This window comes from Pipistrellus hanaki (assembly GCF_964339955.1).
Source record: "Pipistrellus hanaki genome assembly, chromosome: 5".
In the NCBI taxonomy this organism is placed as follows: domain Eukaryota; kingdom Metazoa; phylum Chordata; class Mammalia; order Chiroptera; family Vespertilionidae; genus Pipistrellus; species Pipistrellus hanaki.
Window position 1 is genome coordinate 54681339 of NC_140507.1, and position 17747 is coordinate 54699085.

Below are 17747 nucleotides of genomic sequence, written 5' to 3' on the forward strand. Positions count from 1 at the left end.
GGAAATAAAAGCTCCGGACTGGGCTGAACCCCAGTTCTAGGCCAGACCCTGGGGACTCAGGCTCAAACAGAGGGAGACGGGGCTGTGAGGTCGAATCCCAGGGGAGCGGCGAAAAGCAGAGCCCCGGAGTTGCGCACATTGTGCGCAGAGGACGGACCGTTGACTCTGATGCTAGACTGCCCTGGCAGGAAGGAGACAAAGGCTCCAGGCTGGGAAGAGCGCGATGAGGAGCAGGAGCTGGGCGCAGGCAAGGAGCTGGGTGACAGGGCCACCGGGGGGGAGGTGCCGCTGGGCCCTCGACCGCTGATCGCTGGCCATGGAGCCGAGGCCTGGGGCTGCTTCCTGGGTGGCGCCGACCCCGGCAACAGGCTTAAGCCGTGCAGGAGGAGAACAAGGGCGTTGTGGGCCAGCCTGCTGAGCTTCTAGGATGAGGAGGAAGAAACAGAAGAAGTTTTCAATGTGAAGAAATCAAGTTATAGCAAAAAGATAGTAAAATTACTTAAGAAAGAATACAAAGATCTTGAAAAATCGAAGATTAGGACAGAACTCAACTCAGCAGCCAACATTGCAACATAAATGTGTTAAAAAAAAAAAAAAAAAAAGACAGAATGTTGGAGCGGCAGCGGTCAGGCCCAGGGCAGTGGCAGCCGGGCCCGGAGCAGCAGCATCCAGGCCCGAAGCAGCCAGGCCTGGGGCGGAGGTGGCCAAGACCAGGGCGGCCAGGCCCGGAGCAGCTGGGTCGGGCACAGCCAGGCCCGGAGCAGCAGCATCCAGGTTTGGAGCATCCAGGCTGGGAGCGGCCAGGCCCAGAGTGGCCAGTCCCGGAGTAGCCGGGCCCAGAGCAACCAGGCCCGGAGCAGCAGCAGCCAGGCCCGGAACAGCAGTGGCCAGGCCTGGAACAGCTCGATCCTCGCCTTCCCATGCCCCAGGGCTGCTTCTCAGACATGGCTGGAAATTTTGGGGGAACTTTAGGGTCTGCTGAATCAAGTGATGAAGGCTTAGATCTGGTTGTGTTGAGTTGTTGTAGTGCTGGGGTGTTGAACTGTGAGTTCCTTGTGTGGGGTCTGGATGAGGTTGGTTCATCTATTTGGATATGTCTTTTGTTTGAAGTGTATCCTTGGGAATGTGGAGGTATTATTGATTTGAGAAAATGTTAATTAATTTATGTGCTACCTGAAAAATTTAAAGTTCTGAAAGTTTAAGGTCTCTTGCCAAAAAGAGATTTTAAAGCTAACACCTTAATTTTAACGGAGAAAGGGGAGGACATGCCCTTCCCACCCAGAACAGGTAATCCGATTCCAGCCAGCAGCTATCTTTAAACAATGTGTTCATTTACATTTGAATGGCTACACCTTTTGATAGCCCAAGGGCAAGTTTACATGTAAACAAGTTTGCTTCTCAGTTCCCAGGGCAAAAAAAACAAGGTTTAAAATTATTAGATTTTAAAATTTATTCTTAAAAATATAAAAATTTATTACTTAAAAAAAACAAACAAAAGGAAGTTAAAAAAAACACCTGATGAACAATATTAACTGTAGATTATAATAGAATCAGAGATATGGGAGGGGAGTGGACTGACAATTCTCAGGGAAAAGGGGAGTGGTGGATGCGGGAAGAGACTAAACATAAACTGCACCTATGGATGAGGACAATGGGGGGTGGGGAAAGGGCAGAGTGTGGAGTGGAAACCTGGTGGAGGGGGGGGAAAATGAGGAACTTTCGTAATAATATGAACAATAAAGATTGATTAAAAAAAAAAAAGAGTTGGAGAAACCATCATGGTGGCATAGGTAAACACTTGAACTTGCTGCTTCGCACAACCACCTCAAACTACAACTAGAATCCAAAATTATAGTGTAAGAGGCCTCTGGGACAAATTCAAGCGTGCCAACAACTGAATTATGGGGATGCCAGAAGAAGAGAGAGCAAGATATTGAAAAGCTATTTGAAGTAATAATGACAGAAAACTTCCCCTATCTGGTGAAAGAAATAGATTTACAAACCCAGGAAGCACACATAACCACAAACAAAAGAAATCCAAAGAGGACCACACCAAGACACATCATAATTAAAATGCCAAGAGCAAAAGACAAGAAAAAAAAAAAAAAAAGAGCGAAAGACAAAAAGAATCTTACAAGCAGCAGGAGAAAAACAGTTAGTTACCTACAAGGGAGCACCCATATGATTATTAGCTGTTTCTCAAAAGAAACTATGCAGGCCAGATGGGAGTGGCAAGAAATATTCAAAGTGAATAGCAAGAACCTACAACCAAGAGTACTCTACCCAGCCAAACTGGCATTCAGAATTGAAGGTCAGCTAAAGAGTTTCACAGATAAGAAAAAGCTAAAGGAGTTCATCACCACCAACCCAGTATTATATGAAATGCTAAAGGATATTCTTTTAGAAGGGGAAGAAGAAAAAGGTAAAGATAAATTATGAATAACAAATACATATCTATCAATCAAAAAGTGAATCTAAATATCAAATGAATAAAAAATCTGATGAACAGAATAAACTGGTCATAATAGAATCAGGGGCATAAAAAGGGAGTAGACTGACAATTCTCCGGGGGAGATTGTGTGGGGAGTATGGGAAGAGACTGGACAAAAAGCGTACACCTATAGATGAGGGCAGTGTAGAGGTGGGTTAAGGGCAGAAGGAGAGGTCAGAACCAGGTGGAGGAGAGCTGGGGGGGTGGGAGAGGGGAAGAGGATCAATTCTAATAACTGGAACAATAAAAAGAAACAAGGGTTTTACAATAGCTCATCATTCAGAATGTGTTACTGTACAGATTTTAAGAGGTTTTGAATCTGTTCCAGTATTGAAATAAGGCCAAAGTACTCCTGTAAAATAATCATTAAAAATATAAAGAAGAGATCTATCACTCAAATTGTAAAAGGAAACCTCACCCAACTCATAGTCTAAAAAAATTCCAATTTTACTAGGCATTACTTTTGGCACAAGATATACATTTTTAGGACCGAATGCAATATAATCATTTTGACCTCTTCGCTCAATACACCACAATCTATTCTGTAAAAAAATTGATGGATTCTGACTCCTTCTTTTTCTGGGAATATTGTGTTTACAGACACCCAAGATCCATTCAAGCTTGTCATTCACTTCTACCTCCCAATAGTGTCTGCCAGAATTATATCCCTCAGAACCCAGAATAGCTGGGCCATTATAAAATCTCCTTGGGTTACGAGGTAAGTTTTGCACCCTATGTCCATATCGCACTGTCTTCCGATCACCTGAGACAGTAAGTTTATTATTTGCTGTTTCAGGATCTAGAAATACAGGAACTTGAAATCGCCTGATAATTATGTTTAGGCCAGAATATTGTGGAGGAAGATGGTAACCATACTCCTTTAACTGGAATGAAAAAGGTAGAGGGGCCTTTGAGGATTTATATCTATGGCAGATCCTTTTAACTTTTGTCAGGAATTCCAAGTCTGACTTCACATATTCGCTCTCTATCTCCTTTGAGAGATTTTTTAATGTGGAAATATGATCTAAAAATTTTGTTAGGTTTTCATTTAGCTTTGTTAAAATATCAATTTCTTCATCTATTAATTGCTGAAGAACAGTCTCTCGCTCACTTTGGAGAAACAACTCAAATTGTTCAAATTCAGACCTTATTTCTTCTCTCCTATATTCTACCTTCTTCTTCAGTTCCAATGATTTTCTGGTTTGCATAGTTATCACTTTTTCACCTTGTTCCATTCTTTCCTTCCATGGTTCAATTTTTTCCTCCAATTTTTTCCGATATTTGGGGACAGCTTGTGCTATGGGCCAAATGTTATGACCCAGGTGATCACTGGAGACACACTGTGAACATAAAACCTCTAAGTCCTTTTCACAGAAAAAATTCAAAATCTGATTGTGCTTTTTACATAATAACTCTTCTTTTCCCTTCCTCTTGCTTCTTCTTACCTGGAGTAGCTTGGCAATTTCAGTCAAATTTCCCAGCAAGGGGTTGCTTGCAAATTTCCTTTCTAGACAGCAAAATCGGCAAATGGGGCAGGGGAATATATTAGTTCGATCCTTCCAGAACACATTGAGGCAGGAGAGACAGAAGTTATGACCACAATAAATGGTCACTGGGTTTTTCAAGTAGTCCAAACAGACAGGACATTTAGCCCCTGCTTGAAAGTTTGCCAGTGCTGTTTCAAACTCCATTGAACTGTAAACAAAGGTGGTGGTGGATAAAGGTAATGTGTCCTTTAGTAAGGCCTGGCTTTAGCTTCAAGACACAGACAGCAGTGGATACCCCCCTGCAGACCTCATGAACTGACAAGCTTGGTTTCACTGGCTTGGCATAATGATAGCATCTTCTAACTTGTTTATCCCTCAGCCCCTTAGCTTTTGCCAAGTATGCGCCACAGGCTGTACCAAGTATAACCACTTTTGTGTCTTAGAACATATTGGCTGGACTGCTACTCTTTTCATTCAATGATATGAATTCAAGCTTAATGACTTTCTTCGAGAAGGTAGACTTGGGTCTAAGACAGGAATCCTTCCTATGGATGAGAAAAGACATTAAATTAAAAAATATGATCCCACAATCACCAATGTATTAAAACATTCACATAAGAATCACCAATGAATGCTAAAATCATTGTAAATTCTTTGAAAAACAAGAATTGATAGTTGTAAACTTCACACATTTCTTATTAACCAAAAAAACAAAAATATTGAACAGACTTAATTTGCTTCCTGATGTGATGCAATATTAAATAAATAGCATTGTCTATAAAGTATTCTTGCCTAAAATATTCCATCTCAATCTTATTAAAGAAGTTCTAGATTTAAGGCTATAAAGCTATTACAAATGAAATGTGCACATTTAATCTGGGATCTTAAAAAGTTAAACATTTTGGGGTCAAATATGAGAATTTTAGTACAGATATATTACAAAAGTATTGTTTTTAACTTATCGTATTAATTATAGGTAAGAAATAAAAAAGTCCTTTTACTTAAGAAATATATGGGATGGGGGGAATGGGAGACATCTGTAATACTGTCAATAATAGTAAGTGGTCTTCCTGTATGCCCAGGGAACCATATCTGCAAGACAAAGACCCCAGAAGGTTATAAAAAGTGAAGCCCTCTGTGTCTCTTCACTGATTTGGAAATTATTCCCGTAGTCCACTAATGTTAATAAACAGGGTCCCTCCCTTTCTATAGGAAGAATGCTTGGTATTCCTTTGGTCTTCTGCAACACCATCACCCCGCTGCTGCAGCCACTGCCAGTCACCACAGCCACCAAGGTGTTTTCATCAACATGGACTCCAGTCCCTTCACCCATGAAAAAAATGACAACTTTCTTTAGGCAATTTCAAGATGTGTCTTTCACAAGCCAGTCAATGAAAGAGAGACACCACATGACCTCACTCATTTATGGATGATAAAGAACATTATAAACTGAAGAACCAAAAAATAGATATAGAGACAGTAAAGCAACAAGCAGACTGTCAAATTACAGACGGGAGGCTGGGGAGATCTGGGGGAGATAAGAGATTAACTGAAGGACTTATATACATGCATATAAGTACAACCAATGGACACAAAACTCTGGGGAGGGAGGGTATTTATGGGAGGGGGGCATTGGTATATGTACAAAAATAATAACTTAATAAAAAATATATATATAAAATAAAAAATAAATAAAATTTTTAAAAAAGATGTGTCTTTCATAGGGTATGACATTTCTTTCTTTATTTCATTTTTTATTCTCACCTGAGGATATGTTTCCATTGATTTTTAGAGAATGTGGAAGAGAAAGGGAAAGAGAAATATCAAAGTGAGAGGAACACTTTGATTGGTTGCCTGTTGCATGACTCCTGACCTGGGCCCTAACCAGGGAGGAACCTGTAACTTAGGTACATACCCTTGATCAGAATTGAACCCAGACCCTGCGGTCACCAGGTCAAGGCATTATCCACTGAGCCAAACCGGCTAGGGCAGGATATGACATTTCCTAGCCCTTCAGCAACAGACCTTCTTTTTGTTCTCTAGGAGTGTGGTAGAAAAACCCTAGATCACCTTTTTGAATTCTGATTACCCAAGTTACTAAGAATATTACCAGTGGCATACAGGGAACTTAGACAATGAGCGGTCAGAAAAGGTGTTTCCTCTGTACTTCACACCAATCTGTGGCTAGGCCCCTGGACAGGCCTAAAGCCTTGGGACCTTAGCAGGGGCTCCCCACCTCCCTCCAATCTCTGGGTCTGCCCCTGCCCAAGCCTAAAACTTCTGGCCGAGGCTTTGAGCTTAGATAGGGGCCCCCTTGGTTTGGATTGTCAGCTTGGCCCTGCCCAGGGCCCCCTGGCTCAGGCCCTTCCCAGGCTGCTCAAGGCCTCGAGAGGCCTACCTTTGAGTGACTAGAGTACCGAGGATGTTCTCGGGACCCAAGCCAATGGGTGCCTACATATGCAAATTAACTTCCATCTTTGTTGGGTTAATTTGCATACTCACTCTGTGGGCTTAGGGGAGGTACGGTCAATTTACATGTTTGACTATTATTAGGTAAGAAGATCAGGGGCATAGAAAGGGAGTGAACTCACAATTCTGGGTGGGTGGGTGGTTGTGGGTGGTTTGGGAAGAGACTGGACAAAAATTGAACACCTATGGATGAGGACAATGGGGTGAGGTGGCACAAGGTGGGGTAGGAACCAGGTGGAGGGGAGCCATGAGGAGAAAAAATAGGAACAATTGTAATAATCTGAACAATAAAGGCTTATTTAAAAAGAAATATTTATACAGCAGGTCCTTGAATAACATTATTTTGTTCAATGTTGTATTGTTATAATGTTGATGAGATGCCACAGGAACTTAATTCTTTTTTTAAAAAAAATACCTATGGTAAAACTGGTTTTATTGTACATCATTTTGCTTTAAATTCCAGAACCTATCAATAACATTAAGTGAGAACTTATTGTATAAATAGAGAAAAAGCAACTATATAGCAAAAAAGATATCAATTGGTAAATACAGCCAAAAGGTATACACAGGCATATCTATGTTTACTGCAATCCATTCAACTTTCCTGTAGGTTCAAAATTTTCAACATAAAAAGTTAGGGAGAAAATGTCCTGGCTCAAATTCCTCCAAGTTTTCTGAGCCACCTAACCATTAACACAGTATTCTTTCCCTTCTCACACTAACACTTTCTCAACTTTTGCTTTTCCTCTCTCTTTCCTCATAACCCAATAATATGGGTATCCTTTGACATTTGGCTTTGTCTTGATGACCTAGCAATTTCTTTTACTATCCAGATTTTCTCTTCCTACCAGCAGAATAGGAAAAATGCAATAGTTTATAAAATCTCCATCAGTAAAAGCTATTATAACAACATATGACAGGAGGCAGTGTTTCACAACATAAGGGCTAACATTAGTAAAAGGATAGGAAATCCCTGATATTTACTGAGTATTTTTCAGAAAATGAATTTTTGAATGAACATTTCTTTAACCTACAAAATGGAGATTACACTTTTTTAAAATAAGGATATCATATAAATGCCAGTTAATACATGCCTACTGTTGTTATTTGCCAATGACGAGCTATTTTAGATTTAATTACGGACTCAAATATCACCCATACATTGCATTTGATTAGTGCTCTTAAATGTTGTTTAGAATAGTGTCACCTGCCTCTACCTGTCCTACAGACTCTCTCATTTTTTTAAAATGTAGTATATATTTTTATAAGCTATTTCAAATTTTATATATCTCTATTGCTTTTTGATATTATTTAATTCACACTTTAAGCCTTCACTTTTTAACTAATTAACTCTTTCCTCTTATTTAAGCCTGTCAATTACCAAGAGGCAGGATAAAGTGCTCCATCCTCAGCTAACCATACAGAGTCCTTTATAGCTTATTATCTTCATCTGGTTATGGTCCTCTGAAGTACTTGGTTGTTATTATTTTTCATCAACCTTATTTTCATTTTGTGTCATGCTATTCTTCCTATTCATAAACCACACTGCTTATCCTTTCCTCACTTCTTTCTTGGGACTAAGTTTTACTCCTTTGGGAGACTCAGATCAAAAGATTTTTTTTTTTATATGTGATACACTAAAGACAAATCTTTCATACAGTCACTAATTCAATTAAGCTCTTAGAACAATCTTATAAGTCAGGAGCTATCATCCTCAATTAGAGCTGTAAAATTTGAGTCTACAATAATTTGAATACATAGTGCTGCCATTTAACACATGTACAATAAAAAAGTATTGTAAGACTATCTCACCCTAACCAGTTTGGCTCAATGAATAGAGCCTCGGCCTGCAGACTGAAAGGTCCTAGGTTCGATTCCAGCCAAGAGCACATGCCAGGGTTTCAGGCTGATTCCCACTTGGTGGCGTGCAGGAAGCAGCCAATCAATAATTCTCTCTCATCATTGATGTGTCTGTCTCTCTCCCCCTCTTCTCTTCCTCTCTAAAATCAATTTATTTTTTTTAAAAAAGACTATCTCAGAAAATCTAAAAAGCTCTAAGAAATCTAGCTAAATCCAGTTATACAATAAAATTTACACTTTTTTACATTACACATTACATATATGTGAATTTACTTACATATCAAGGGAAGTTTCAGAATGTTAAAATACACTCCGCTTTTACTAAATGCCAACACAGAACTACATCAAATAAAGCCTTAAGTCTTTGCTAAATCAGTCTCTCTACTTGCCCACACTATTTGTAATGATGGGTACTAAGGCTTTGGTGATTTTTTTTTTAAGGTTTTTTTTTTGTTTTTTTTTAAAATATATTTTATTGATTTTTTTACAGAGAGGAAGGGAGAGGGATAGAGAGCTAGAAACATTGATGAGAAACACCGACCAACTGCCTCTTGCACACTCCCCATGGGGATGTGCCCGCAACCAATGTACATGCCCTTGACTGGAATCGAACCTGGGACCCTTCAGTCCACAGACCAACGCTCTATCCACTAAGCCAAACCAGTTTTGGTGGCTTTGGTGATTTTTAATCTTTACAACATTTTGATCAATGAAGGACTGCACAAATAGGGTAGGGCAAAAATAGGTTTATAGTTGTATGTGAAACTTTATTTTTGTATTCTTATTTATTATTGTATTATTGTATTATTTCCCTTAAGAACAACTATAAACCTACTTTTGCCACCAGCGCCCCCTCCACCACCCCTGCATTATGGTGGTCCCATAAGATTACAATGGAGCCGAAAATTTCCTAGTGCCATAGCACAAGGCATTACATATGATAAATACCATTGTGTCACAACTGCCTATAGTATTCACCCCAAAATATGCCTCTTTGGCATAAGGATTATTGCAGGCTAGTTAATTCTAAGAGTATGCTTAGACGTTCAGAAAACAAAATAAGTTACTCTTTGTGAAAGGTATTTACATTTGTAAGGGAAGCCTTCATTTGTAGATGTGTCTCCCTGGGCTGGGCCAGGATGACTTTAGCTCTAGGGATTTTTATCAGTGCAGAGGACAATGAGTTAAATCTGCACAACAATCTTATCCAAATATATAGTGCTTCCCCCTCCTTGCTATACCTTTTATGGTATAACTGACCCCCCCACCTCCCCATCGCCTTTTTTAAAAATTTCATTTTATTGTTTAAAGTATTGCATATAGTAGTACATATATCCTCCCCCCACCACTCCCCATAGACCTTCCCCCAGCCTCCCCTACCCTCTGTCACACATCATCTTTGTTTCCAGTTATTTTGGACCCAGTTTTCCTGGGTCTCTCAGATGTATGCAGCAGTTATACATCTTAAGAAAAATGGGCACACAAACCAGGCTAAAAGCTTTGAATTTTCTCCACTCTTTGAGTGGGCTGCACCTAGCAACTTCCTTCTTAAGGGGAACGTTTGAAAAGACAAACACTACCACAGCCAGGTGATCAAGGTCAAGATCAACAGTGAAAAGTCATGTTGAACCCAACTGTTGTGTATCAGTGGTTGAGAGTCAATCTATGAACTACGAGGTCATGGTTAGATTCCTGGTCAGGGCATATGTCCAGGTTGCAGACTCAGTCCCCAGAGGTGGTTGTGTGTGCAGGAGGCAGCTGATCAATGGTTCTCTGTCATCTGATTGATGTTTCTATCTCTTCCCTGCTTGAAATCAATAAAAATATATATTTTTTTATTTTTATTTATTTATTTTTTAAATATATATATTTTAAAGTCATGTTGATTATATGCCCCCTTAATATGATGTGATGAGAAAAGTACTTTACCTCTCATGGTCTTCCTCCTCAAAAACCACAACCTTAGCATAACTATGAGAAAAACACCCCTCTCCCCAAATAGAGGGGCATTCTACAAAATACTCCTCAACACCGTCAAGATCATAAAAAACAAGGTAAGTGAGAAAGAGCATAATGAAACGTGACAACTACATGTAAAGTGCTCAGTGGGATTTTGGAAGGCATAAGTGAAAAGCTAGGAAATCTGAGGGAAATATGGATTTCAGTTACTGACAATGTATCAGTACTGGTCCATTAGCTGTGACAATGTGCCATACAAATAGAAGATGTAATAATAAGGGAAACTGTGTGTGTGTGTGTGTGTGGGGGGGGGGGGTGTATGGAAGCTCTCTGTACTATCTGTAAATCCATAACTCTTCTAGAATGAAGTTTACTTTTTAAATTGGAAGAGTAGTCAGAGATTAGAAAATAGAAGCTGAAAGATGTTTTATGAAACTTACCCACTATCACGCAGCTAGTCAATTGCAGAGCATAATGGGAAATCTAAAATCAAAAGAAAAAATTATGTAACTGTTAAGAAAGTATGTAATCGACCCCCCCCACACACACACACACAAAAAGGATTCTGGTACTAAGGAACATAGTAGATATTCACTCCAAGTATCAAATTGTACCCTCCATTTCCCAAGCTCCCATTCAAAGGCATCTCATAGATACCATTGTGTCACAATGGCTGGCTCACTGGTCTTCCCTCCTTTTCGTAAGTCAGGCCATTAACAAAATAGACCATGAAGTGAACACAACTACTAGTTTCAAAGGCAGGTGCTACCATTCTAGTTCAAGCTTTCCACCATTACAGCAAGAGCCCCTTTTCTATCCTAAAACACAATGGTGCCTCCAATCAACGGCCTAACTCTGGCTACACTGATCTTCCTAAATGCAAATGTAATCCTTTTATATTCTAGCTTAAAACATTCCCCTGGTCCTTGAAGAAAGTTGTTCTCAAACCTTAGCTTGTCTGTTACGGGTAGGTCTGGTTAAATGGTTGCTGGGTCACAACACCCCCAGCCAATTCAGTTTGATTCAGTTGGTGTATAGTATTTCTCAAAAGTCCCCAGGTGAAGCCTTTGAACCTTCCTTTGTGAACCACTGCTTAAACAAAACTTAAAAACAAAAAAAAAAAACTGGTAGATTGCTAGCCCTCAGTTTCACTCATTGTCATACGGGATGATTCTTGACTTGCTTGAGCCTGAATGAGCTCCTCTGTACATTTGTATTGATGATTCTTCACTGTAAGTTCTTGGGGAGGACTAAGGGGTGTTTCCATTAGCCAAGAAGTGTAGGCAATGTAGGGCAGTGGGTTCTCCAATGGTGGCTACTACTCCCTTCACCTCCCTCCCACTTGTCCTCTCTCCTCCCCTACTTTTCTCCGCCAGACACAGTCATTCTTTGTAGATAACAAGGCAATTCTCAAATTATTGTTCAGATCAAAATCTTCTTGACTAATTAAGTAAGTGTTAATCAAATGTTCTGATTCCACACCCCACATTCTGATTCTGCTGCCCGCAATCTGACCCCACAGGTCTGGGAATGGTCGATTTCACAAGATCTTTGCCAGACCCAGGAGACTCACGCGTGGGCCAGCCACGACGTGGAGGTCTGGCGCCCAGTACCTTTTAGGATGTGCTCAGCCAAACCCCACCCGGCTCCTCGTGGCCTGGTTCTGCAGGCCCCCTGCTCACCAGGAAATGATGGCTCAGGGATGAGACTGTGCTGGAATCCAGTGCAACGCAGGACTGAGACCCAACCACCCGGGCTGGGTGTGTTTCTAGTCGGGGCGCACACTTGGACTGCCTCGCGTTGATTGGAGGCCTCCCCTGCTCCCAGAGGTGGGTAGGTAATGGACATGCGCCTGCGCAATGGCTCTGAGTGAGGTGGAGGGCGGGAAGAAATCTTGAGCAAAGGTGGGGGCGTGTCCGTCAGTGATCAAGTCATTGTTGGCTTGAATTGGCCATTTCATTCCCAGAGAATGGCAGGTTTTCCAGATTCTTACTATTGCGCGACCTGAGGTGGAAGTAAGGTTTCCAGGTGGGTTTAAAGCCTTCACCACTACACCCTCCTCTTAGACCCAAGGGGATGAGCAGTGGAGGAGCTGCTTCACCTAGCCTGTGGCGGCTGGTAAGAGGTAGTAAACCTTGAAATGAAATGGAAACAATCGCCTGGATGGATCAGTTTGCATATCAGTGGGTGAGTGGGTGGGTCTGCCCCATCCTGTAGAATTATACCACGTCTCAACTCTGCTCTCTGAGATCTTCTGAGGAAGTGGCATTCAAGGTAAAATTTGAGTTCTTCTGTTGTTACATGACATCATGATAGTATTTTAAGTATATTGTGCTAAGCTAAATAAAATGCTAATATTTTAATACTAACATTTTATTGTGCTAAATTAAATAAAATGCTAATATTTTTAATACTAACTTTTTTTTTTTTTTTAAGTAAAATTTGTCTTGGGCAGATGTGGCTCGGTGGTTAGAGTGTAGGCCTGAGCACTGAGGGATCACAGGTTCGATTCCCTGTCAAGGGCACATACCTAAGATGCAGGTTCAAATTCTAGGGTGCATGGGGGAGGCAGCCCCCAAGTGTTTCTAATACATTGATGCTTCTTTCTTCTTTCTCTCCGCCTCCCCTCTTTTCCTCCGTCCCTTCCACTCTGAAAAGCAATGGAAAAAATATCCTCAGGAGAGGATTAACAAAAAATTTTTAGAGGTAAAATTTGAGGAGTGAACTTGAGTTAACTGGACACATTCAAAGATAGAAGTCTTCAAGGACTAAGAGTCCATGAGAAGGCTCTTCACTCTAAAGAATTTGGTACACGTGTGACTAAAAGAAGTTGATTTAGCTGACACCTCAAGGGGAAATAAGGAGGCACAGGGAGTATACAAAAGATTAAAAATAACTTTTGTGAAGCTGAGGAGATCAGCAAAAATTGCTGCTGCAAGATCATTTTGGCAAAGCTGAGGATTTTGGTCTTTAAGGGAAACAAGTGGAGCATTTTAAATAGTTAAATGCTATACAAGCAGACCTCAGAGGCATGGGTCTGGTTCCAGACCAATGTAATAAAGCGTGTGTTGCAATAAAAGAATCTTTTTTTGCTAGTGGAGGGTCTTGCCTTCAGTTTGTAAAAGAAAAAGAAAAAGCAACACTTATGAAACACAATAAAGCAAAGTCTGCCTGTAATAAAATTTGAAATTTGAATGAATTACTGGCCACAATTCAGAAAACAGATCTTTTGGTGTCTTTAAGAAATCCAAGAGGTAGTGCTTTGTGAGCAGTTAAATACTGGTGTGAATTAGAGACTCCTCAATAGGTATAAAGTTGTGACGTCTAAACCTTTTGAATTGTTGATGACAACTGCCTCTTTTGTTTGTTTGTTTTTACTATGGGGTGAATATATGTTACTATAATATACAAAAATATGAGTTATCACTTAAGACAGGAGTCCCTGGGTTATGACACTGAGAGGTCTGCTGTGCTTTGTAGAGTATAGCATAATTCAACCGGATGTAGCCAGCCTACCTGCTGGATGCTAATTACCCTAATGCGTTGATTGTTCTACACTGGATTCTTCCTCTGGGTCCATTGTGTTTATAGAATTATTTTCTTCTCTACAAGATTAGCTCAGAAGCAATCTTATTTTCACCCCTACTCCTCGTGTAAAAACTGAAACTGTTCTCAGTTGATCAGTGATCTAGTTTCTTAGCAAGGAATAATTTTCAGGCCTGTTACTCTCTGAGAGGCTTTGTAATCTTTGTCTCTGAATATCCCTCTGGTGTTAGCAGTTGCTCTCCCTCTCCTGCCCTTCATGCTGATATGTAAAGATCTTCAAGGGCATCTGATAAAATGTAGTATGAAACATGCATATGGATGTGTATCTGTAAATGTACACACACCCAGTCGCTGTCCTGCTGCATGCTGAGAGGAAGCTAAAGAGCAGTGGTTAAAGCCTGGCTTTGGAATCAGGCTCATAGGAGTTCAAATCCAAGCTCTGCCTTCTGTGTGACCTTTGGCAAGTTATCTTTTTGGGCCTGTTTTCTCATCTAGTAAAAAAAGCCTGGGGGCAATAACAGTACAACTTGCCTCTTAGAGTTGTACTAAACGACTTTTCACAAGGTAAACACGTGGAACAGTGTGTGGCATAGTAAATGTAGTGTAAAAATTAAATAATAATGTGTATATTTGTGTATGTGTATATGAACATACACATTATAAATTCACCTAAAAATGTCTATTTCTGTCCCTCTTAGAGCAGAAGGGAGATTTAGAGGGAGCTTTTGCTTTATATCATTTAAGTTTCTTCCCCCCACCCTGAGATTTTTGATGCTGTGTATTGGTTTGTAAAATTTTAAAGCCACTTGTTTGTCTTAATGTGAAGTTGTTTTAATCTACTTGTTTATGACGAAGGGGAAAAAAGTGGCTTTGATATAAGAGCGAAGTAAGTTATGCCAGGATGTCGTCATTGTATATCTGTGTCGTTGAAAATCAGTCCGAAGCCCAGCTTCTGTGGGGACCCGACTATAAATACTGAGAGTTTGTGAGGACTATTTGAGTTTTGGTTTGGGTGAGACAACTATTCACTAACCTAAAGACTCTCCGAAGATATTTGGGGCATTTGTTCCTGTCCTGGGGAGGTACTACTTGAAGATGTTGTTGATAAACCCACATTAACCTGGTGAGAGAGACAAGCCCACCTGCCAGCACTGAGGTCTTTGTTCCCTAGCAACATGTTCTAGCAATAGGGATCTTTTACTTCCTCCCTGCCAGTGGGAAATCAGCCCTTTGGTTGGTGGTTGCCCACTCTCAGAATGCCGCCTCCTTAAAAAAAAGATACACCTCATATGTAATTTAGACTTCATTCCTTCACACCCCCCTTGTCTGGAAAAATACTGTGATTAATCTGTCATTTGTTTGGAGTATTTTTTTTTTTTCCTATTTGGATTTACTAATATAGCATATTTGACTTTATTAATAGCATATCCTGTATGCTATTGGTATGTGAAATTATGATTCACACACCATACCTATGCTAAATTAATTTTTGGCAAAGACAAAAAATAGTTTCTGGGGCAAAATTTTGCTACCTTCCCAAAACAAGACCCATACCATTATTAGAGTAGTTTGAAATATTCTGCTTAAATATGACAAACAAAAAGAGATTTTAGTTTATATGAGTACTATTTTTTCTCTTTAAAAAGTAGTAAAAGCATAAAAAAAAACACCAACAAAAATAGTTAAATCAAAAAATAATTTTTAAGTTTCCTTGAAAGGAGGGAAGGCTTGGTTGGGAGGAATTAATCTAAACTTTGTTCATTTGAATCATACCCATTTTTCAGGAAACTTTTTTATTCCATTACAAAATATGTGGTTTTAATAAAAATATTTAAAACTCCTCTTATATTGTGGTTAAGAGCATATTTTAGAAGACATATGGAGTTGTGTCTCAAATATATCAGTTTACTAGCTGTGATTTTATATACTCTTAATTTTAAAAAATTATACATACACACACACACACACACACACACAGAGTGACCAGATTATTATGATCTCTGAACACATAAATAATCTGGTCACTCAGTGTATATGCTATATAATAAAAGGCTAATATGCAAATTGCCCCCCTCAACCAGGAGTTCTACCAACAGGCAGGCCAGCCAACCACCCATGTCCTCTCCCCCTGGCCAGGCTGGTTGAATCCCACCCATGCACAAATTCATGCACCAGGCCTCTAATACACACACACACACACACACACACACACACACACACTGAATGGCCAGATTATTATGCATTCAGAGATCATAATAATCTGGCCACTCAGTGTGTATGTATATGTATGGTTGATTGGGAGAGATGGAAACATCAATGATGAGAGAGTCATTGATCAGCTGCCTCCTGCATGTCCCCTACTGGGGATAAAGCAGGCAACCTGGGCATGTGCCCTTGACCAGAATTGAAACAGGCACCCTTCAGTCCACAGGCTGACACTTTGTCAACTGAACCAAACCAGCTAGGTACTCTTATTTCTAAGTCTGTTCCCTCATCTAAAGATGGGCATAGTAATACCCAATCCTCCCAGATACAGGAAACTATTTTGCAGAGGCCTAGGACCTTTTTTTTCCTGTCCCCCCATTTCCCTTCCTTTCTAACAAGTGCACTTTTTACATTAAACAACAACAAAAACCCCGAATAATTTAAAAACAGGCTCAGATACTTTAAAAACAGAACTCCAAAAATTATAATTTGCACAATCTCACTGGAGGGAAGAGTTGTTTTTTGTTGTTTTGTTTATTGTTTTTTTTGGTCAAATTTCAATGTTAGAATTTTTTTTTTCATTTTTCAAAGATAATGTATTAAGTTTACCAAATGATGAATAATTGGAAATATTTTTGCTTTGTTTTAGTGCAGTATTTGAACTTTTCATCCCACATATGGCTCAGTTTACACAAGTTGTACTTAGTTAAGCATTAACACCATTTGAGTTATGAAACACATTGTTCACAACCTATTGGAGGAGGGGAGAAAAATATCGTGAAACTGACATACTACTGCATTCCACCAGGGAGCATGACATTAAAAATAGAAAGACTGAGAAATGGCTACGTATCAAACTATTCCTTTACTATTAACCATTAGAGTTAAAAAGTTAAGAAGGCGTGCTCCTCTTCCTGGGAGCATGCTCAAGCCTGATCCTTCCTCCACAGGCATGCATCTCCTACTAAACTCTACTTGCAGCCAGGGGAGCAATGGACAGCTAACCTCGTCCTGGGCTAACCCTGTGAACCTGTCTCCAAGACCCCCTTTTCTCTCTGACTGTTCAGTGAGCCAGGCACCACTTCCTAGGCTCTCTCCTGTTGCTTCTTCTATCCTAAGCCCTTCCTTGTTTCACTGTCCCCAGCTTTAATAAACAAATTCTCAAAAAAACAAAACAAAAACACACAACAATAATACAACAATACTTAGAATATTATACAGTCACTTACCTAGCAAGTGCCACAAAACAGTTGATACAAGGCACAAGAACTTGCAAAATAGAGTATTGGGCCAAGCAAATGTGGCTCAGTGGTTTGAGCATTGACCCATGAATCAGAAGGTCAAGGTTCAGTTCCTCATCAGAGCACATGCCCAGGTTGCAGGCTCCATTCTCAGTTTAGGGCATACAAGAGGCAGCCTATCACTGATTCTCTCTCATCATTGATGTTTCTATCTCTCTCCCCCTCTCCCTTCCTCTTTGAAATCAATAGAATTATTTTTGAAAATATAGTATCATAATTATCCTAATAGTATAAAAGATAGTTGTAGGTAGTTCTTAAGTGTACACTAAGATGACAAACTTCTAGATAAAACTGATAGGATTTTTCTGTAGAGCAATTATCAACCTCACTACCTCTAACCAAGACTCCTTGGAATCCAATCATATGAATTTATAGTAAGATGTGAACTTAGATATAAAAAGCCAGGGCTAGAAGTCAGTGTTCTTTCCA

At 39.9% G+C, this 17747-nt stretch overlaps 1 protein-coding gene across 2 annotated transcripts; it reads right to left on the reverse strand.

The window, feature by feature from the left end:
• Positions 1-2529: 2529 nt before the first annotated feature.
• Positions 2530-12888, reverse strand: LOC311623728 (tripartite motif-containing protein 60-like). 2 transcript variants are annotated; one of them, XM_084886115.1, is made up of 4 exons: positions 12797-12888; positions 11949-12270; positions 10707-10749; positions 2530-4523 (listed from the first exon to the last, which is right to left on the reverse strand). In XM_084886115.1, exon 4 carries the CDS (start codon positions 4180-4182, stop codon positions 2767-2769), a length of 1416 nt encoding a protein of 471 aa, XP_084742241.1. In that variant the 5' UTR covers positions 4183-4523; positions 10707-10749; positions 11949-12270; positions 12797-12888; the 3' UTR covers positions 2530-2766. The 2 variants fall into 2 exon arrangements, with proteins under 2 accessions (XP_084742241.1, XP_084742242.1); XM_084886116.1 differs by lacking the exon at positions 12797-12888 and having other exon boundaries at positions 11949-12591.
• Positions 12889-17747: the final 4859 nt, after the last annotated feature.

Coding starts and splice junctions, on each gene's coding strand:
- LOC311623728 (XM_084886115.1), bottom strand. CDS start 4,182: ATGGAGTTTGAAACAGCACTGGCAAACTTTCAAGCAGGGGCTAAATGT.